This window comes from Alexandromys fortis, unplaced genomic scaffold (genome assembly GCF_014885135.2).
Source record: "Alexandromys fortis isolate MF-2015 unplaced genomic scaffold, M_Fortis_MF-2015_v1.1 scaffold_10, whole genome shotgun sequence".
Taxonomy (NCBI): Eukaryota; Metazoa; Chordata; class Mammalia; order Rodentia; family Cricetidae; genus Alexandromys; species Alexandromys fortis.
The window spans coordinates 20671735-20694574 of NW_026067895.1; the positions used below are offsets into that span (position 1 = coordinate 20671735).

A 22840-nucleotide genomic window follows, 5' to 3' on the forward strand; every position below is an offset into this window, starting at 1 on the left:
TGAGTTCTAGGATAGCAAGGCTATTGCAGAGAAACCCTGTTTCAACCCCTCCCCCCAAGTTTTTTGTAGAGGCTATAATGTTCTCATAGCTAATTGCAGTCTATCACCTGATAGCTGTGTGAGAAGAGATCATAGTGGGAAGCCTACAATCTGAGACTATGTAGAATGGTGAGGTATTAGCTCAAGTGAAAGACAGAAGTAGCCTCTGAAATCCCACTTACCTTTAGATTTATTTAATATCTCTCTCCTTTGGAATGTACATTCCATGAGGGCCTGCAAGATGGCTTAGTGAGCAGGATGGCTCAGTAGGCAGAGCTGCTTGTCTGCTTTTGTTTGATTTCTGGATCCCAAGTGAAGGTGGAAAGGAGACAGCTAACTCCATACAATTGTCTTCTGACCACCCCATGTACTGTGGCATATGTGTCCATATATACACACATACAATAATAAAATTGTTTTTGAATGTACTATCCATGAGAGAAAGAGATTTTTGTTAATTTGAAGTATCTGTGGTACCTTATTAGTAAGTAGAACTTAGTAGGCTCTCAATAAATATTTATCAGTCAAGTTATAGTGACTTGAAACTTTTGTTACTGTATTTATTGTTTTAAATTGATTCTTATTTTTCATTTTCAGCATGAAACAGTTGATGGCTATAGAAGATATTTCACTCAAATTGTAGGGTATGTATATAATATGGAAAAAACTATTACTAATTTTATTAAAGCTTGTTAAATGTCAAAAATAATTATTTTCTACTTGAACTTTCTCCCTTTCTTCCCTAAATACATGCTATGTTGGTAATTGCCATTGTAGGTTCTTTGTGGTGGAGGACCACATTTTACACGTGACCCAGGGACTAGTAACCAGGGCATACACTGATGAGCTGTGGAACATGGCCCTTGCGAAGATAATTGCTGTCCTTAGAGCTCACTCCGTAAGTCAGACCATTTACATTAACAGTTACGATTCAGCTTGATTTGTATAGTGTGGAAAGCTGCATCTTTATTATCCTCCCTCTCTAGGCAATTGCTCAGATTTGTAAGTAATAACATCAAGGCTTCTGCCTGGTTATATCAGGATGCAGTTCTGGAACTGCCTGGGGCTTCTCAAGATGCTTTTATTTGAGCCTTACAGAAAGGGAAGAATTAGGCTAGTCCCATTAGTCTCAACTGACCTCTTCATTAGACCACCGAGCAACACTGTGAAGAAAGGGGTTTTAATTATTTCAGATTTTTGGTTTCCAAAATCAACTCTACCATAAAACTCAGTAAAGCTTGTTTGAGAATATTTATAGATTTTAAAATCTACAGTTTTTACAACTTGAGCTCACTTGAAATAATAAACTTTCATGAGAGATTATTTTTTAATGGCTTAAAATTAAATGACCAACTGTTTTCTTAATTCCCTTTGTGGAAACAGCTAACATGCTAGAGCTATAAGCATTATTAGGTTCATAATTGGTCAGTGTGACTTTAACTGAAGATAGTTTTAGTAGTTTATCTCCAGTAAAGTAGCCTTATATTTAAAATTTTGTAATCAATTACTATAATTGGTAATTAAGATTTAAAAGAGGTGAAAGAAAATTTTATCATATTTAGATTACTAATATACATTATGTTTATTAGAAGTATAGAATTATGATAAGAAGTATAGATTTGTGAAACATTGCAATAAGACTTTAAAAAATATTTTAGTGAATAAAGTATTTTGGGGCTGTTGGGCACGAAATTCAGGGCCTCATGTATACTAGCAGGTGCCCGGCCTCTGAGCTAACCCCTGAATGCTGCATTTTATCATGGTTTATATTGAAATCAGCTCTAAATAATACATTTATGCTATAGTCCTCTTAATTCCATGACATTAAATATGAAATTATAACATAGTAAATATAAATCATGTTCAAAATCTTTTTGTTGTTGCTAGCTTTTTGGTTGTTTTTCCAAATAGGGTTTCTCTGTGTAGCCCTGGTTGTCCTGGAACTCACTCTGGAGACCAGGCTGACTCACAGAGATCCATCTGCCTCCTGAGTGCTGGGATTAAAGGCATGTGCCATGACCACCTGGCTCACATTCAAAATCTTAAGTGTTATTAAGAGGCGGTGTATTGCTCTGTTCTTTTAAAAGTATTAATTTTCTTTCAGCTAGTTACTAAGAAATACCTAAATTGCCATTCTTATATTGGAAAAGGTAGTATCTATGTCTTTTGTTAGATGGAGTAGAAGTGTATGGTGTATATGGAGACCACAGCTAGCATTTGTAACTAGTTTCTCAGCAGTCTAAAGAGTTGCAGAGATACAACATCCCTTCTTTCACATGACCTTTTACACAGCATGCTCCGTTCTCTTAAACATGTAACTGAGGCGAGGCAAGCACCTTGGATCTAAGGAATCCAGATTTTAATTTTATTCTCAGACTCCCAGATTGAAGGAAAAGTTTCAGGTTCTTATTTCTTAATTTTAACTTGTTTCTATTTTTCTATGTGCCATCTCTGCCCTGCCCCCACCCCCCAACCCCACAGTCTTACTGCACTGACCCTGACCTTGTTCTGGAGTTGAAAAATCTCATTGTCATTTTTGCGGACACTTTGCAGGTGGGTGTTAACCTAACGTGATTGGTGGCAATTTCAGGTGTGCAAAGACATAAAAAATATAGGTTATATTTTATTGTATTGTAGATTAATGGTAGTAAGTCAATAGTAAAAAATGTTTACTTATAGATTGACATTCTCTTACCCAAAACTATATGCAATGCCTCCTTTGCAGTTTTGAAGCTTGGACAAAGCTCAGGAGACACTGGCACCTTTTAAAATACGAGCCATTTCAGTAAGAATATAGTCTTTTTTTTTAACTTTAAAAAAGGCCAGATATGGTGGTGCCTGTCTGTAACCTCTGCTTTCAGGAGACTATCAGGAAGGTCTTGCGTTTGACCCAGCTTAGGCTAAATAGTGAGATCTCAGGGTCAGGGTAGGTAATTAGCCACTACATAGGGAGATCTCATGTTGCTGTTGGTGAGGTGGCTCAGCAATAAAGGTAGCTGCTACCAAGTCTAAGGACCCGAGTCCCATCACTATGACCCACATAACGGAAGGAGAGAACTGACTCCCACAAGATGTCCTCTGACCTCCATGTATGCACCCCTCACATACAGGTAAATAAATAAATACAATAAAAAATTTCAAGGTACCAGTAGTTTAAAAATATTTCAGAAATGCTAAATGAAATAAAACAGGTTTTTCTGTCAGTTCTCAGAACAAATGTATACCTTAGTCTTCCAAAGGGACATGGTTTTGTAGTATTTCCCAGTATATGTGACTATGTAGTGTTCCTTAATCATGTGATTGACTATGCAGTGTTCCCCAGTACATGTGACTATACTATACAATATCCCCAGTACATGTGTCTATCCATTATTCCTGGTACATGTGGCTATGCAGTATTCCCCGTACATGTGACCTTTGAACCTTTTTCTTTCTCTTAGAGCATTTTTTTTAAATCTGTAATTTTAAAAACTATACTTTGGGGCTTGAGAGATCCATCATCAGTTAAGAGTCCACATTGTCCTTCTAGAGGACATGAGTTTGGATTCCAGCACCCTTGTCAGGTGGCTACAATGATCTGTAAGTGTAGCTCTAGGGAATCTGATGCCTCTGGCTTCTGGGTACCTAGACACATGTGGCATACACAGACAGACATACAAATATGCTTTTTGTGGTTTGGAAAATGGTGGTATGAACTATTTGCTTCATTATAAGAGTCTTTGAATAGTTGTTTTCTTCTAAAAGAAAAGAAAATATTTAACCAGCTTCTTTGTAAACTATTTTATTACCTATTGATTAATTTGAAAATTGATATCCCCAGAGTAATGCAGAATGTCTTGTTTTTTTTTCCCATAAATTTTGTGATATGTGTATCCATCATACTGATCTCCTTGCATTGATAAGTTTTGTTTGGGGCTTTCTTAATTTTAGGGGCTTCTCTGTGAGCAACTCAACTCAGCTTTCCTTAATGAATGAAGCATTCAGATTATGCTGTAGGGCTGTGGTTCTGTCAACTGCTTGATAGGTTCATGACAAAATAAAGTGATGGGATCATGAAGCACAAAGTTTAGCTCTGTTGGCATCTTTCTGGGATATGCAAGATTTACTCCAGTCTAAGTAGGATCATGGGTTTATATTGTAGTCCAAACGCCTCATCTCCTTGTAAGACTATTGCAAACAGTTCTAAGGCCAGTGTTTTGAAAACAGTTGGATCTAGAGTATTTGATAGATTGTATGCTACAGAGAACCAAATAAAATTAAGGCGGTTTAAGTAATGGAGACATTAGAAAAACAACAATGTTGTTACGTAAACTTTTGAAAGCAGTTTTTCGTTGAGACCTTGTCTTGTGTCTTGTTATGTACCCCAGGCTAGCCTTGAATTCCTTATTTCCTATCTCCTCCTCTTGATAAGCTCCACCTGCCTAGGTCTTCCTAAACTTAACTACTGCTTTGAAATAAGACGCTAGTGATTTTTAGTTATTTAGAAATTCTTCATTATTTTCATATTTCTTGAAAATTGATAGGTTCATTATTAGGTGTTTTTTATGCTACATTAATGAATGCTATCTTTTTAATTTATGTCTTCTCATTGAAGAGTCAATATCTTTTCATAAAGACAAAAGAATGTTTCCTAATTTTTAGTTTTTTAAATTGACACTTTTACCACCTTAAAGAACTTTTACTTAAAAAAAAAGTGTAGGGCTGGAGAGAGAGAGCTTAGAGGTTAAGAGCACTGTTGCTCTTGGAGAAGACCTGGGTAAACCTTCGATTTTTAAGAAAAAATAATGTTTTAATAAATTTTGAGTTTATATTTTGGTGATTTCATCATGAATATAATGTATTTAGAACATTCTACCCCCAACTTCCATATTTCAACTCCTCCTGGTGTCCTTTCCACATCCTCCTCCTAGCTCCATTGTGATGGTGGTCATAGTCATTGATGTCAGCGTCAACCTCCTCAGCCTTTTCTTTGCAAAGAAGAAATCATGTTTTATCATGTAAGGCAAAGCTGATAAAATCATACCATGACCACATTTATAGTTCTGTTTTCCTTTTGTCAAGTCAAAGGCAGGTGTTTGTTTTATTCATTGATATTTTTCTGAGCAAATGTAACATACTAGAAGATAGTTGATGTGTAACATAGTAGAGAAGTGTGGTGTGGATATGAGAGAATGAGTTCCTTGATGGTGTGGAAAACTGTCATGTATGAGTGTAAAAAAGTTCACTAGTAAAGAAGTTCGGATTGTAGTGGTGAAACCTTATTGAAGGTAGTTTTATTTAGGTCAGTGAGCGTTTTAAACATACTTGATTTATCTTTTTTTTTCTCTGTGTCTTAGGGTTATGGTTTTCCAGTCAACCGGCTTTTTGACCTTTTATTTGAAATAAGAGATCAATACAATGAAACATTGCTGAAGAAATGGGCTGGTATTTTCAGGTGGGTCTGCACCATGGTTCCTTAGTATAATGAATAAGTTCGTTGAACACCTAACCAGTTGGTTTTGTATATAGTAATAAGAATGCTTGTGTTCAGTTTCTGTTGTGGTAAAATGCACAATTTGATAACTGAATCGTGTGTAAGTTTACAGGGCCATGGCTAACATTCACACTTCCTCTCTAGAACCCTTGCAGGTTCCCAAACAGAAAGGAACTTGGATCCTCCTTCCCCTAGCCTCCACAACCACCATCCTTCCTATTTTGTCTCTAAACTTCATTACTCTAGAATCCCATGTAAGTGGGATTGTGGAATATTTGTTCTTTTGTGTCGGCATGGGTTCACTTAGCATGCCCTTGTGCTTTGTTTATGCTGTTCATCCGCCGGAAGTTTAGGCCGTACACATGTGTCTGCCACATTTTCTCTACTCATATCGATAGGTATCTAGGTTGTTTTATTGGCTGTTTTAATATTCTCATAAGCACGAGTATGCCAGTATCTCAGTACCTGTTTTAGATATTAGTATTCCACTCAAGTGGAATACTGGATCATATGATAATATATTTTTCATTTTTTTTAAAAAAAACTGCCATATTGTTTTCCATAGTGATTGAACCATTTATAATCAATTTATTTGTACCTTAGTTTTAGTATCTAGAATTTTTTCAGTAAATTATCACATACTTATAAGGTTGTATTTCAAGATATTTTACATTGGAGACAGAAATTTATGCCTTTTAAGTCTGGCTTGGGGAAGGTGCTGTTTATACAACTTAGCTGTCTTAAAGTCTCTAAGAAAAATGAACGCAATTTTCACAATCACTTGCCCCACCTTTACCCACTGGACTCTCACTGCCCCCCTTACCCACTGGACTCTCACTGCCCCCCTTACCCACTGGACTCTCACTGCCCCCCTCTTATCCACTGGACTCTTACTGCCCCCACTCTTAGCCACTGGACTCTCACTGGCCCAGACCTTTTTATTTTACAGTGAGGTCATGTAAGTTTCCCAGGACGAGCTCACTCTATGGCCCACACAGGCCTTGAACTTGTTTGCTGCCCCTGCCTTCTGTGTGGCTGGAGTTGTAGGTGAGCTAAATGAGATTTAGGAGTTTTCTTTGTCAGGGTCCTGGTACAGATGGGTAATGGACAATATTTGTATATAACTGTCATCAGTTTTATAGCAACTATTTTAGAGGTAGTATTTATGGCTAGAGGCAGTGATTTATGACATAGTCCTAAAATTTAATATGATATATCTTTTTACATATAAAATCTTAGAGTTTATGCTTTGTAATTGAAGGCCTCTTTAGTAGTTTTTCTAACTCTGATCAGCTGTCTTAAGACTGCTAGCCAGGGTCATTACTCCCCAAAACTAGGGGCTGTGAAATATGTTTTCTCACTGGAAAGCTAAAGTGTTTGTTCAAATAGAAATAGAACAGACATAAGTAGAGTAGAATAGATTTAATCATATCAGTTGTGGAGAAAAACAAATAACATTTCAGTTGTAATACTTAATTCCCAAAACATTTCAATTTCTACTTTTAATACCATCCTAAGTAGTGCTTTTTGCCTAAAATGGATTTAAGCTGTCCTTACCCCCTACTGGTGTCTTCAAATGCCTTACAAGTAGTGAACTGTCAATTAATACGGGAGAAGTAAATGTTCACCAATACTGATATTTACAGTTTGGCTACTTCCATGACAAAACTTATCATCTGATTAATATTGTAGTACTTTCTCTATGTGTAGTTTCAATTGTAAGCATTAATGGTTTTTTAAAGTTTTTTAAAACTTTATAGATTATTATTTATTTATTTTCCAGGCAGGGTTTCTCTGTGTAGCCCTGGCTGTCCTTGAACTCACTTCTTAGACCAGGCTGGCCTCAAACTCAGAGAGATCCACTTGCCTCTGCCTCCCAGGTGCTGAAATTTAAGGCACGTTTTTATTTTTAATAGACAACTATGAAGTAATATATTCATATAAATATATTTAATACATAAATATGTTTATAGAGTACATATTTTAATATAGCTATGCATTATTGGTAGCAAAACCAAAAGAATATACTCATTATCTTACGTTTAAAAAATATTTTATTGATTTTTTTTAATTATTGAAAGGAATAAAGGGCAGGAAAGTATTGACAGTTTCATAATGATCCTAAGTTCATCAGTCATCTCTGTGTGACTTCTTATAATATCAGGCATCACATAGAGCACTGAAGGAGAAGAAATCTGTATTATTGTGAGCTGGGTGAGGTAGTACACGCCTTTAATCCCAGCACTCGGGAGGCAGAGGCAGTGGAGCTCTGTGTGTTTGAGGCCTGCCTGGTCTACAGAGCAAATTCCAGGAAAGCCAAAGCTACACAAGAGAAACTCCATGTTGATTGTTTGTTTTTGTTTTTTGAGATGGGGGTTTCTCTGTAGCTTTGAACCTGACTTGGAACTAGCTCTTGTAGACCAGGCTGGCCTTGAACTCACAGAGGTCCGCCCTGCCTCTGCCTCCTGAGTACTGGGATTAAAGGCGTGCACCATCACTGAAACTCCGTGTTGAAAAGCAAATAAAAAGAAAGAGAGAAATCTGTATGGCAGAAAGTGGAGTAAGAGTCTGTGAAGTGCCTTCAGCATCACCCTGTCTTGCCTTGTTTATTTTTTGTCACCACTAAGCCCTTAAATCTGGGAGCAAATTGGTAAATTGTCGTTAGATTTTCCCTCTCTGCAATAAATAGTCTGTCTCTTTTTGAAGTAAACCTTGTGAATTGCAGTAAGTCATCCTACTGTGTGACTGTTCTCAAAAGCTATGCCCCCTGTCTGGTACTTTATCTATTTCACCCAGCATTTCCCTTTGCCTTTAGTCCTCTGTTAACCTCCAGTCCTTTCTGCTTCAATGAGTTTGGCTTTTTTAGATTCCATATGTAAGTAAAGCCATGCAGTATTTGTCTTCTAAACCAGGGCTTATTTCATTTAGCATGATGTCCTGAAAGTTCTTCTGTGTCAATGCAGATAATAGAATTTCTTAATTTTTTTTTAATATTTATTTTATTTATTTATTATGTATACAATATTCTGTCTGTGTGTATGCCTGCAGGCCGAAAGAGGGCACCAGACCTCTTTACAGATGGTTGTGAGCCACCATGTGGTTGCCGGGAATTGAACTCAGGACCTTTGGAAGAGCAGGCAATGCTCTTAACCACTGAGCCATCTCTCCAGCCCCGTATTTCTTAATTTTTAAGGCAGCATAAACCATTGCATACATAAAACATATTTCTGTGAGTTCATGATCATCCTAGTATACATAGTGAGTTCCAGGCCAGCCGGGGCTACACAGTGAAACCCTGCCTCAAAAAACAAAAACAAAAACAAAAACAAAAACTAAAAAACAAAATAAAAGTCATTTGATTGGTACAAGCCAAGTGGGTCGTAATAGTCCTCCAAGGCTCAGTGGTGAAGGTTGCTTATTTCTCACACCAGAGTCGAGATCTGAGCGACTTCGGTTGTGATTATAACTTCTAAACCCATTGTCTCCCAGGAGAGTAAGGTCAGCTCAGAGCAGTGGGCATCACTTCCACAGTGGCTAAAACCAGTTAGTCATGTCTACCATAGCCCTGTCTAACTGCAGGAGGTCTGCTTAGGTGAGCACACAGTAACTAGGAGGTGCCCTTTCCATCCACAGTGGGTGGAGACTGAGTAATAGACACAGTATTTTGATCTTTAGAACTTCAGCTTTTCCAGAAGGCACCATCTTGAGAGATAGCCTGGGCAGGAAAGGTAAAAATGAAGTTTCTTAAGGATGTGAAACTAGAACAGGACTCTGGAAACAATTTGCAAGACGAGCTATTCTGGATTTTAGAATTCTGGGTGATGAGTGTTTTTCTGTTGTGACTTTTAATTGATAAAATAAACAAAACTGTCAGGGTTGCTTTTGGTTTTGTAAAGATACAGTAGTCTAATGATACAATAATAAGATTTGAACTTTTCTTATTTAACAGGGACATTTTTGAAGAAGATAATTACAGCCCCATCCCTATTGGCAGCGAAGAAGAATATAAAGTAGTTATCAGTAAATTTCCCTTTCAAGATCCTGACCTGGAAAAGGTACAAGCTAGTTTTTCACTTAAGGATTAAGAAAAAAACCAAATCATTATATTTATTGCTTATATGGCTTGTTCCTCGTGGCTTGTTCAGCCTGCTTTCTTTCTTTCTTTTTATTTATTTATTTAATTTATTTTTTAAATATTTATTTATTATGCATACAATATTCTGTCAGTGTGTATGCCTGCAGGCCAGAAGACCTCATTACAGATGGTTGTGAGCCACCATGTGGTTGCTGGGAATTGAACTCAGGACCTTTGGAAGAGCAGGCAATGCTCTTAACCTCTAAGCCATCTCTCCAGCCTCGGCCTGCTTTCTTAAAGAACTCAGAATAAACAGCCCAGAAGTGCGTGTGCACACATACACACACTTTTTATGAAAGATATGTGATGGTAGTAGCTGCCTGTAGATTTCTTCTGGAAGAAGGAATATGTGTTCAGAGTCAAAATAGCAATGTAATTTTTATAATTGTGCATACAATCATGTGTACACACATGCATAGTCACACATATCCATTATCTCTGGGTAGAACTAGTTCTTAGAGGAAAAAAATATTATACTTTGCAACCAAGGTGGAAGGTGAGGATTGACACCGAGGCTGTCCTATGGCCTTCACACAATCACTGTGGAATGCATTGTCCCCATACTGATGCAAAAAATGTACACATGAACATGCACTCATGTTCAACTCTCATGAACAACTCTCAGACACACACAAAATCCAAAGTGAATATTATATTTTGCATAGTAATCACCTTTAAAATTTTTATTTTCTCTTATTTTTGTTTTCCTAGCTCTTTGAAATTTATTTAGGACAAAGCTGTAAGTCATAGCAATAATAAAAAGATAGCTGACTAAGAGAAATAGAGCTGGTAGAGAAGCTAAAGGAGAGAAAGTCAGGCTTGGGCAGGATCTCAGGGAGGGTGGAGAGTTTGTTTCAGAAGAAGAGGCCACTGCACCAGGTCTTAGAGAGGCCAGACTTAGCTAGGGAGCTGGTGGTGGTCTAGTAGGGCGTACTCACAGCCATAGCAAGGGTGCAGTCAGTATGAAGGTAGATGTCTAGTTAGGCTAAAGAATAAATGAGGGGCTTTGGGGTTAAGATCTTGGAAGATTTTCCCTTTTTGGCGATTGAGAATTTTCAAGTGACTGTTGGCTGATAAAATAGTTTAGAAGTAAATCATGGCAAGGTGATCAGAAAAACTAAGATATGTTCTGAAACTTGGACTATACTGGATGCCATCTTAAGTGGCCTCACACCTTTGGTGACACTTACATGAAGGGTTAGTGTTGCTAAGAACCTGGGCTGAGGAGATGGCACAGTAGGTAAGAGCGTTTGCTGCATAAATGTGAGGACCTGAACTCGGATCCCCAAGCGCCCACATAAAAGCCAGATTAAGCTATATCTGCCTATGATCCCTGTGCCACCATGGTGCAGAGACAGGAGAATGGCTGACTGCTGGCCTCCTCCAGACTCAGCAAGAGACTCTTCAAGGGAGTAAGGTGAAGAGCAATAGAGCAGAACTTGGTTTACTCTTTTGGCCTCTGTGTATGCAGACACGTCTGCATACATATGTGCATATACCACGTGAACACTTCATATCATATGCAAATACATACTTATTAAAAATAAACACGGGGCTGGAGAGATGGCTCAGAGGTTAAGAGCATTGCCTGCTCTTCCAAAGGTCCTGAGTTCAATTCCCAGCAACCACATGGTGGCTCACAACCATCTGTAATGGGGTCTGGTGCCCTCTTCTGGCCTGCAGGCATACACGCAGACAGAATATTGTATACATAATAAATAAATATTAAAAAAAAAAACAAAAACAACCCCCCCAAAACAAAACAACCCCAAACAAAAGCCCTCTGAGTCAGGAAACTTGTCTGTTCTTTTCATGGCCACCCTTCTCTTGTGACTAGAAAGAAGCAAACAGCTAAGCATAGCCTGTGTAGTGCCTGCGTTATTATGACACAAAGTAACATTGACATGTGCAGTCTGTGCTCAGCAGAGTCTGGCTATGATCTAAGCAAAGGATTAAATGGCTGTACTTTTTTATTTTGTTTTGTTCAGACAGGGTTTCTCTGTGTAAACCTAGAGGTCCTGAAACTTGCTCTATAGTCCAGACTGGCCTTGAACTCAGATCCACCTGCCTCTGCCTCTCAAGTGCTGGGATTAAAAGTGCATGACATCACCGAAGGCAATGGCTGTGCTTTAAAAATAGATAAATAAATAAAATAAAGGATTTGTTTAAAATTAAAAGTAGGCTAGACATGGCAGTACATGCCTGTAATCCTAGCCTTTGGGAAACAAAATCAGGAGAACCACAGGTTCAAGACCAGCCAAGAGGCTACCTAGTGAGATCCTGTCTCAAAACAGCTAGCTAACTAAATAAATAAATAGATGAAAGTTAAAAACATAAAGCAGAACAGATAAGAATAATGTAAAATATAACCATAGAATTTTATGCAACTATTTACATCAATTGTGAAATCATCTTAACTTTTTGCCTTTATAGAGGCTAGAATTTTTTTTTAAAAAGTCTCAGAAACATAATTCACTTTCTCTTTTTACAGCAATCTTTCCCAAAGAAGTTTCCCATGTCCCAGTCAGTGCCTCTTATTTATATTCAAGTTAAAGAATTTATTTATGCCAGCCTTAAATTTTCAGAGTCCCTACACCGAAGGTAAGCTCATTAACATGAAACCTGCTTTGTCGTATGCTTTTAGGAAGTGCCAGTACTTTCTTTCCAAACCATAACTCTTTAGTGACCTGTCATCTGGTTGGAAAGGCTTCCTTATTTGAGTTATATTCAGGTTAGGTTGCTGTAACTTTCTGTTTAACTTTCTTATTTAACTTTCTGTTATTTTGGTGTTGAGACACATATGACACAGATGATTTGATGGGGAAAGTTTTTTGCCTTCAGCATCTAGATTTAACATGTAATAAATATTTTGCCACGTATCCTTTGCCTATATATTATTGTTAGTAGTATTTTATTCTGTGGGTGTAGATGTTTTGCCTGCATGTATGTATGCATGCCTGGTGCCCAAGAAGACCAGAAGGGGGCATCAGATCCCTAGAGTTACATTTGGTTGTGAGCCACAGTGTGGGAGCTGGAAATTGAACTTGAGTCCTCTGGAAGAACAGCTATTGATCTTAACTGCTGAGCCATCTCTCTAGCCCCTTCATCTCTTTTAAAAGACATTTGAAGGAAGATTTCATCAGTAATGATCTTTTACCTTTAAATAGTTAGCATTTATTCAGTTGCATTCCCCTCCAGGTCTACAAATTACTTCTAAAACTACAGAGCTAAATCTAAAACATTATCTGCTTTAAGATTTTATAAATTGGTAATGTATACAATTTGACTATTCTTACAAGTACTTATGTCTAAGCTAAATGTTGATTCTTGTAATGCTGAAGTTCATACTTGATTAACCTACTGTTAAATTTGGAGAAGTATAGAAATTTGAATTTTGGAATTAGCTTTATATAAAGGCTGATAAAATTTTACTCATATTTAAGGCAGGAGTCTTAACGGGATAATTTTGGTTTTCCCTGCTGAAAACTATTTCCCTGCAATTTGCAATGCCTAGCCTAGAGGCATTTTTGGTTGTCATGCTGTAGGTAGGAGTGCTACATGGATAATTCAGGTAGGGACCAGAGATGCATCAGAGCACACCATCGCCTACTGCTCTGGTATTACATGGCCTTGTATATGCCAGGCAAGCACTTTACCACCCAGCTATACCCCCAGTCTCGCAATTTGTATTTTAGAAGTAACTTTTAGCTCTTATCGTGTATAAAGTGACTTACAAACTGACTGCTTTACAGGAGAATCATAATAATGCTTTGTACAAAGTAGCTCATGATTTTTTTATCTTGATTGATTTGGTACATTTAAATTATAATGAACATTGAAGTTATAAATGAACATTCTGCTTTAGGGGAAATGATCGCTTTTAAAATTAAATTGAAGTTTGTAGCCCAATAAGTTATTGCTGTTTATATAATATATATATATATATACATGCATATAAAAATAAGGATATATGATTTTATATGATACAAAAGATAGGACATAGAAAAAATAACTTTAGTAAGTTATTTTACATTATTGAGAATGTTAACTAATTATGGTCTTGGAAAATTTTATCAATATTAACATTTGTTTTTAGCTCAACAGAAATAGACGATATGCTTAGGAAATCAACAAATCTGCTGCTGACCAGAATTCTGAGTAGCTGTTTACTGAACCTTATTAGAAAACCTCATATAGGTTTGACAGAGGTAAGAAGAAATAATAATCAAATGTTCTATTTGAAAAAATTGGGGCCAGAGAAATAGCTCAGAGAAAGAGCATATAATTGTTCTTGCAGAGGACCTGGGCTAGATTTCCACTGCACACATGGCAGCTCATAGCCATCTGCAATTTCAGTTTCAGGGGACCTGATGCCTTCTTCTGGCCTCTGTGAGCCCCAGGCACGCATGTGTTACACAGACACACATGCAAGCAAAACACCCATACACATAACAATAACAACAAAAAATGTGAAATGTTATCCTGTAGCTTTGCATTTAAAATTTATTAATGTATGTATGCTTTAAAAGAATAAAAACATCAGTACAATTCAGAATGTGAGAGAGGAGCTAGAGAGATGGCGCATCAGTTAAGAGCACTGTCTGTTCATCTAGAGGGCCTGGGTTCAATTCCCAGCACCCACAGAGCAGCTGGCAGCATCTGTAGCTCAGATCCAGGGGCTCTGACACCCTCTTCTGGCCTCCACCACCGCATGCACATGCTGTGCAAATGTGTGTGCAAATAAGACACACATTGAAATTAAAAAAAAAAACTTTAAAAAAAGGAAATAGGAGGGGAAGAGTTTACTTGGGGGAGTAGTAGACAGTTGGAGGTGTGAAGAGAATAGACTTCAGCCTTTACATAGACAGTCACAATCCTCATTTTGTACTTGTTAAGTGTATGGGATCTGCAAATTGCTATTGAAAGTTATTTCAAAGTAATTGGCTGTGAACTCCTAATATGCCTATTTTTAAAACAACATTAATTCTTGTAAGAAGTATTTAGGATATACTTTGGAAGTCAGATAACCAGTTGTATCCTGTTTGCTGGAATTATGCAGACACAGTACAAAGGAAGACTGGAAGTAATGATTGTGTTTTTTGAAAACCAATTAGTCCCGCACAGGCATGATCTGTATTTACTGTGGCTTTCGTGTGTTTTAGTTGGTGCAAATCATCATAAACACAACACACCTGGAGCAAGCTTGCAAATACCTGGAGGACTTTATAACTAACATAACGAATATTTCTCAAGAAACTGTTCACACCACAAGGCTTTATGGACTTTCTACTTTTAAGGTATATAAAATCTGACCAAAATAATTTTGCTAAATTATTATATGAAAACTTTGGGAAATTAAAGATAATTTTTATTATATTCTAAACACTGAGAATATATTAGAGATAATCACTGCTCATAATGATGATCAGTTGTGTGAGTTCCTCTTAGCAATTTAAGCATCTTAATGAAATATTAAAAATAGTTTTGATTTTATATAATATAGTTTGTTCATGTTTTGATAATAAATGGTAGTACTGAATTAGACTAACTGAATATCCATTAATGTTTCATAGTTTAATAAATGTACATGTTTGTGTATATTTGGAAATTAAAAATGAAGTATGAGGTTTGCTTTCTATCCTTGTTCTGATCTGAAGAAAAATAGATTCAAATTCCTATGTCAGGATGAAAAGAGTTCAGATTATGTGAGACCATAGACTGTGCTGAGAGACTCACCAATTAATGGTGTTTAAGCAGAATACGAGATTAATTTCACGTGTTTTTTATAATTTGATTTTCTTTATTCTCTTTCTTTCTTTCTCTCTTTCTTTCTCTCTTTCTTTCTTTCTTTCTTTCTTTCTTTCTTTCTTTCTTTCTTTCTTTCTTTCTTTCTTTCTTTCTTTCTGTTTATTATTATTATTATTATTGGTTTTTCAAGACAGGGTTTCTTTGTGTAACAGCCCTGGCTGTCCTGGAACTGAGTTTGTAGACCAGGCTGTTCTTGAACTCAGAGATCTGCCTTCTCTACTTCCTGAGTGCTGGGATTAAAGGTGTGCACTACCACGCCCGATATAGCCCGTTTTCTTACTCTATTACTCCTGAGCTGTAGATGAGCTGCTGACCGTGGCAGCTCTCTGTTGCTGCGATAGAACCCAAGAAACAGAGTGGCAAAGCCTGCTTTTGGCTGGCACTTCTACAAGTTTCAGTCCAGGAGTCCTTATCTTTATTGCTTTGGGTTTAGGATGAGGCCAGGCGTTATACTGGTGAGTACATGGTGGTGCAGAGTGCCTCACCCCATGGCATCTAGAGTGCAGTCTTGTACTGGCCAGCTTCCTCCTCCTGCTTGTGTCCCTTCTGTGTTCCAGGTTGTTGACACCGCCACCCCCCCCCCCCTTCACTCAGGGCATTTCTTCCCCAACTCAGTTGCAGTTCCGTATGCTAGATGACATCACCAAGCACAAGGACTTGAGCTCAGATCCCCAGAACCTCCCAGAAGCTGGATACAGCTCTGTCTGTCATCCCAGCACTCCTAGAGAGAGGACAGGGAGAAAAATCCTCACAAGCTCCTAGGCCAGCCTCTCCTTTGAGACTGTGCTGTTGCTGTGAACACCAGTCTCGCTGTCTCTGCTGCCCATGCCAGTGTAGGAATGCTGGGATTGCAGGTGCCTGCTGTGGCACCCACTCTTATGTGGGTTCTGGGGACTTGAACTCAGGTCCTCATGCTTGTGTATCAAATAAAGGCATCTTCCTAGCTTTTGAAATACACAATTTCTGTCCATCTCATTGTCAAGTTCCTTCTCATGAGTGAATATTAGGTTTTCTTGTGTTAATCTGTTTTCTTTCTGTCTTTAGCATCAGTGGTGCCATTCGACGATGAATTGAATGCTGTATGCCGTGTAATTCAAACCAGAAAGTTCAGTGTTCAGAATGGTTTATTGGCATATTGTTTCTCGAGTCAGAATAAGAACTAGCTAAGGAGGACACATTTATTGAGGTGGTTTCAACTTTTCCTCTCATTTCTATTTTTAAGGCCTCCAAAAGGTTTAAATTTTAATCTAAATTAATTAATGATTAAAATTAACCCTTTTGTCCCTAAGTGTTCAGAAAGTGTTTCAAATGAAATACTTGTATTAATCAGTGATATCAGCAAAAAAAAAAAAATGGTAAGAAAAACAACTTAGACTTCCTTAAACAATGAGGGGTCTGGGTGTTATGGCTATGTGGGATGCTTAGGCAACAGGATCACTTGTGCCCAGAAATTGAAGACTAACTTGGACAACAAATCAAGGCCCATTGGAAAATTACAATAGTGGGAAAAATGTTTGTTTGCCCATTGTGACTGAAAGGTTTAAGGATAGGCAGATTTCAGGAGAGGGTGAAGTTGACTGACCCAGAATCTCTTCCTCTAATCTGTGTTATCTCTAATCTATACAAGCTTGGCTTCATCACCACACTCTACAGTGTACAGAGTCTACACAGTGACCACACAGCTCTTCCTCATGGTAAAATGCTACCTGGTCACATCTCCAAACCTCATGCCTAGCTATTACAGGATTCTTTGCTCGTAAGATGGGAATTACCAATCAACTTGACCTCATCAGGACCCATCCTTGGGACTAGATCTGGGTTCAGCTCTGTCCAAACCTGTAACTGTGATTTTTCCAAAACTATACTTGGGTGATTTTTAAAGAAGGAACTGTAGATAACTGGAAGTTGTAGGTGTTTACTAACAGTGTTGATCTGTTAGCCTTTATTCAGGACACATGTGCTTCCAGTCCGGGAGGTGCAGAAGCTTGTGTATGTTAAACAGTTCCTCAGGTGGCTCTGTTTCACACCTTTGGCTGAGAAACACTGCTAATAGTAGGAGAGTATTTTCATACCTTGGAAGTAGAGGTTGGCACTTTTTCCTAGATACATTTCTGCCCCTAGAGGGCACCGTTTCTTTAACGAGCAAAGGAAGAGTATTATTTTATAAGCTGAATTTTACATTTTAATTAAGAGAATATAGCAATGTGTCCGTTCATGCAGGCCAAGGGCACATACACTTCCCAGTGATTGTATTTGGAGCCTGGTGCTTAGTGAAGTCCTTTGAAATGTTTACTGCTCCTGTTCAGAAGTACTAGCTGATTTTTTTCTACCTTGTGTAGTCACTAAAGTTTTTACTTAGAGTTCTTTGCTTGCTATTATAGTCTATGGAAGGCATTAATATGTCCTAAAATAAGCTCTCTCTTAATTTAAAAGACGTTAACCCAGTATATAGGAAAAGCAGAACTTCTTGATGTTACCTTAGAAAAGTAGGTTAATCACCAAAGTTCTTGATAGAACAGTGACAAAAATAATGAATATTCTCCACTTCAGTTTTGCTTAATTCCTTTACCAAACAAAACTAAACAAGCTAGTGTAATCTGAATCACTTTTTCTCTGAACATTAAGTCCAGAAAACACACACTATTTTTATTTGAGACAAAGTTTCACTGTGTAGCCCTAGTTGGCCTGGAAGTCAAGGGTTGACTTCACAGATCCACCTCTCTCTGCCTCCCTAGCGTGGGATTAAAGGTGTGCAGCTCTATGCCCAGACCCAGAAAACACAATTGCTTCATTTGAGTAGAACGTAAGTGATTTTATTGTCATTTTACATTTTCTGCCTTCAGATTCAAACTTACTTTTTTCCCGCATGGCTTCAAAATGTCTAGGTATTTGGCTCTTTGACTTGTGGTTAGTGTTTTAATCATCCCATACTTAAGCTCTTTCAAGAGATTGTGAACTAGTAACATTCTTTGTTTTACCATAATGAAACTATGCGGCTATAAAATGGGAATGCAGGCAGTTGGGGAAGGGAGCACACACCTTTAATTCCACCACTGGCTTGGGGAGGGGTGGGGGACGGGGACACAGATCTTTGAGTTCAAGGCCAGCCTGGTCTACATAGTGAGTTCCAGGACAGCCAGGGCAACACAGAAAACCTGTCTCTAAAAAGCCAAAAATAAATAAGTAAACAAATAAATAAAATGGAAATACAGCATTGTTTTTAAGGCTAGAGTTAAAATAGACCCATAAAAGAGTAAGATTTATATAAATTTATATAAAATTTTGTTTGGAGGGGTCTCTTAGGGACTAGCTTTAAGTTTTTGTGGATGGAGTTAGTGCTCAAAGGCAGATTACTGGCTTCTTATGGCCAAGAGTAAAAGATAAACTTGCTGTGCATCTCTCTTCTTGCCTGCATTAGGTGCAGCCCAAGAAAGCAGGAGCAGTCATGGATAGCTCTGTGTGTGTGTGTGTGTGTGTGTGTGTGTGTGTGTGTGTGTGTGTGTGTGTGTAGGGGACGTAATAGATGACAGGAAGAGCCAGTGTCTCGGTTTCCTTTGCCTGGTGATCCTGGAAGCGAATGGAGTGTTAGTGAGCTCTGGAGTGTTGAGCTTCTGTCAGTCTGTGCTCTGAAAATGCTTCCTCACTGCAGTTCTGCAGGGACCCGTATCAGTATGCTTAGATCAGTAAGAGAATGAGACATGAAAGAAAGGGCTGACCGTGAACACTGGACGAAATGCAAAGTGATAAATATCTTTATGTTGCTCTGAGAAATTGACCTACAGGTGGTGTCATTAAGGTGTGGTGTAGTTCTGTGGGCCACAAGCACAGCCTACTACTCCCTAATGTAACAAGGAAGGTTAAAGAGGGGTGTGTATTACTTATGGTTAGTATACATTAAAGATGACTCCACTGTTCAATTACTAGTGCACAATTCCAAAATGTTATTTTGCAATTGTTCAATTGCAAATGGTACCAATAAGTTAAATTGTGTAATTGTGTAATTTGGAGATCTTGATATTGTGATGAGCAAAACAGATGAAAACTTCTGTCCTTAATGAAGCTTACATTTTGGTGGATATTCTTTTTATTTATTTATTTATTTTATTTATTTATTTATTAAAGATTTCTGTCTCTTCCCCACCACCGCCTCCCATTTCCCTCCCCCTTCCCCAACTAAGTCCCCCTCCCTCGTCAGCCCAAAGAGCAATCAGGGTTCCCTGCCCTGTGGGAAGTCCAAGAACCACCCACCTCCATCCAGGTAGATATTCTTTTTTCTTTCTTTGTTTTTGAGCCATGGCCTTAATATGTAGCTCTGGTTGGCCTGGAACTCACTGAGAGCTATCTGCCTCTGCCTCTGCCTCCTGGGTGTGGGGATTAAAGGTATGTGTCCCCATGCCCTTTGGTGGATTTTTACTCAGGGTCCTGGATATATACTGATAATACTGATTCGGTCATTGATAAGATGTAATGTTAGCTCTTCAGTCTTAAGACTTCTCTGATCTTGCTTTAGAATTAGAGCCTGGTCCCACTGCCAGTGGCTGTACACACTGTCCAAGATACATCATTGTCACCTGCATTCAGGGGCCTAGTTCAGTTCTATGCAGGTTCCCCAGTGGTCAGTCCAGAGTCAGTGAGCTCCCACTAGCTCAGGACAGCTGATTCTCTGGGTTTCCCCATTATGTTCTTGACCCCTTTGCTCATATTATCATTCCTCCCCCTCTTCGATTGTACTGTGGGAGCTTGGCTCAGTGTTTAGTTGTGGATCTCTGCATCTAATTCTATTTGTTGGAGGAGGGAGCTGCTTGTTGGTTCCTGGCCACTCAGCTAGCTTAGACCTGAAATAATCACACAAAAACTGTATTAATTAAATCACTACTTGATCTATTAGCTCTGGCTTCTTTTTTTTGGTTTTTCGAGACAGGGTTTCTCTGTAGCTTTGGAGCCTGTCCTGGAACTAGCTCTTGTAGACCAGGCTGGTCTGGAACTCACAGAGATCCGCCTGCCTCTGCCTCCCTAGTGCTGGGATTAAAGGCGTGCGCCACCATCGCCAGGCTAGCTCTGGCTTCTTATTGGCCAGCTCTTACATATTGATTTAACCCATCTCCATTGATGTGTGTATTTCCACGTGGCAGTGGCTTACCAGCAAAGTTTCAGCATGTCTGACTCTGGCAGCTCCATGGCACCTGCCTTCTTCCTCCCAGCATTCTGATTAGTTTTCCCCGCCTAGCTCTGTTCCCCTATAGCTCTGCTATAGGCCCAGAGCAGTTCCTTTATTCATTATTTAATAAAAGCAATACATAGACAGAAGGACCTCCCATACCATCTATCTGTTTCTGGATGAGGGTTCTAGCTTCTCTGGGGTTGTGGACTGTAGGTTGGTTATCCTTTACTTTATGTCTGGTATCCACTTATTAGCAAGTACATATTATATTTGTCTTGCTGGGTCTGGGTTACCTCACTCAGGATGGTTTTTTTTTTTTTCTAGTTCTGTTCATTTGCCTGCAAATTTCAAGTTTTTTTTTTACTGCTGAGTAGTACTCCATTGTGTAAATGTACCACATTTTCTTTATCCAATCTTCAGTTGAGGGGCATCTAGATTGTTTCCAGGTTCTTACTATTACAAATAATGCTGCTATGAACATAGTTGAGCAAATGTCCTTGTGGTGTGAGTGTGCCTCCTTTGGGTATATGCCCAAAAGTGGTATTGCTGAGGTAGATTGATTCCTAATTTCCTGGGAAATTATCATATTGATTTCCACAGCAGCTGTGTAAGCCCATTCCCTATGGAGAATTCCCTATGAGAACCTTGCTCAGACTAGACATGGGGGTAGGGGTGGGTGGATCTTGGTTCTGCCTCAGCAAGGTGATGTACAGACTTAGTTAACTTCCCAGGGGAGGCCTTACCCTCTCTGAGGAGCAGATGAAGGGTGGGATGGGGGGAAGGTAGGGAAAAAGAGAGGAGAGGAGGGCGTGGGAACTGGGATTGGTATGTTTAAAAAAAAAAAGAAAAAAGATTTCTCTGAGTTTAATTGCACTAGACTTTTCAGGGAGTATAGGTTACTGAAAGCTGAGTTAGAACTCATTGCTGTTATCACACTTAGTACTTTTTTACACATACAGCTAAGACACTTCTTTAACTTACCTTGAGTTCTTCTTTCACCTGCAATACCGTGTTTGCTTTCTTCCACATCTGGCAAAGGGATACCATTGAAAGTTTTACTGTTTATGTCATATCTGTATTAGACCTCTGAATAGAGAGAGAAGATCCTTGTTGCAATTCCTGTTCCAGTCCTACTGTGAAGCCTACAGATGGAGAAGCTGCCCAGGGCGTGGCTTTCCTTGCCCTGCCAGGTGTGGCAGAGAAAAGAAATGGTTGGGCAGTGTGAAAAGTGGAATGGGCCCCGCAAACACACCGAAGCTAGACATGGCACATTTTAATCATTCAGATTTGCCTTTTTGTCTAGTATCTATTTGGAAGAAGTTTTTAAGGGCATATAAACAAAAAATGGTAAGGGTTCATGATTATATTTTCTGCATTTAATTTATTTAGTATGTATATTTTTATTTTTTATTTGCATCCTAAATACTTTCTTTTAAAAATATTTTTGTTAATTCTTTGATAATTTCAAGCCTGTACACAGTGAATTTTGGTCATATTCACTTTCTGCTCCTCCCTAACACCTCTCATTTCCACTCTCCCTCCTAACTTCATGTCTTCTTTTTATTTTTATTTCTATCCCACTGAGTCTAGTGTGTGCTACCCATATACTGAGAGGTGTAGGGCTACCTGCTGAAGTTTAGTGAGAACCTACCAGAGTAACACCCTAAAGAAAACTTCCTCTTAATTCCAGCAGCCATCAGTTGTCAATAGCTCCTCAGTTAGGGGCGGGGGCTCATGAATGCCTTTTCACTCCGTGCTGGAATACTGACTGGCCTGATCTTGTACAAGTCTTGTGAAGGCAGTCACAGCTGCTCTGAGCCCATGTGTGCAAGGGTCCTGTTGTGTCCAAGAGACAGAGTTTTACTTGTCTTCTCCCAAACCCTTTTTAGACCCTTCTGCCCCTTCTTTTGAGATAGCCCTTGAGCTTTGAGGGAAGGGAGCATGGTATAAATGTCTCATTGTTGCTGAACACTTCCCAGGCACTTATTCTCTACACTTGGACAAGTTGTCAGTTTCTGTGTTAACTGCTGCATAAAGAATCTGCCCAGATGAGGTCGGAGTCCAGCGGGCAGCAGCAGGGATAGCTAGGGCCCCTTTAGGGAGGGTCTAGTCTGGCCTGCAGTAGCAGGCTCTGGTCAGATAAATACCATTTTATGTCCCAAGTCCTTCCCGACACCCATGGAGACAGTCCCGCTTCTCGCCCCTGGGAGACAAGTGGGGGAGA

The 22840-nt window shown here is 38.8% G+C and overlaps 2 protein-coding genes across 2 annotated transcripts in view; one reads left to right on the forward strand and one right to left on the reverse strand.

Moving 5' to 3' along the window:
* Exoc6 (exocyst complex component 6) overlaps nt 1-22840 on the forward strand; it is a 139374-nt gene that overhangs the window by 47383 nt on the left and 69151 nt on the right. Inside the window, exons 10-17 of the mRNA XM_050158041.1 lie at nt 637-683; nt 817-937; nt 2521-2592; nt 5376-5473; nt 9462-9567; nt 12139-12248; nt 13744-13855; nt 14810-14944. Coding sequence (XP_050013998.1) covers nt 637-683; nt 817-937; nt 2521-2592; nt 5376-5473; nt 9462-9567; nt 12139-12248; nt 13744-13855; nt 14810-14944 — 801 coding nt within the window. The remainder of the gene's footprint in view (nt 1-636; nt 684-816; nt 938-2520; nt 2593-5375; nt 5474-9461; nt 9568-12138; nt 12249-13743; nt 13856-14809; nt 14945-22840) is intronic.
* The window catches only part of LOC126511135 (uncharacterized), a 3437-nt gene continuing 2574 nt past the window's right edge, over nt 21978-22840 (reverse strand). Inside the window, exon 2 of the mRNA XM_050158069.1 lies at nt 21978-22819. Coding sequence (XP_050014026.1) covers nt 22768-22819 — 52 coding nt within the window. The 3' untranslated portion in view covers nt 21978-22767. The remainder of the gene's footprint in view (nt 22820-22840) is intronic.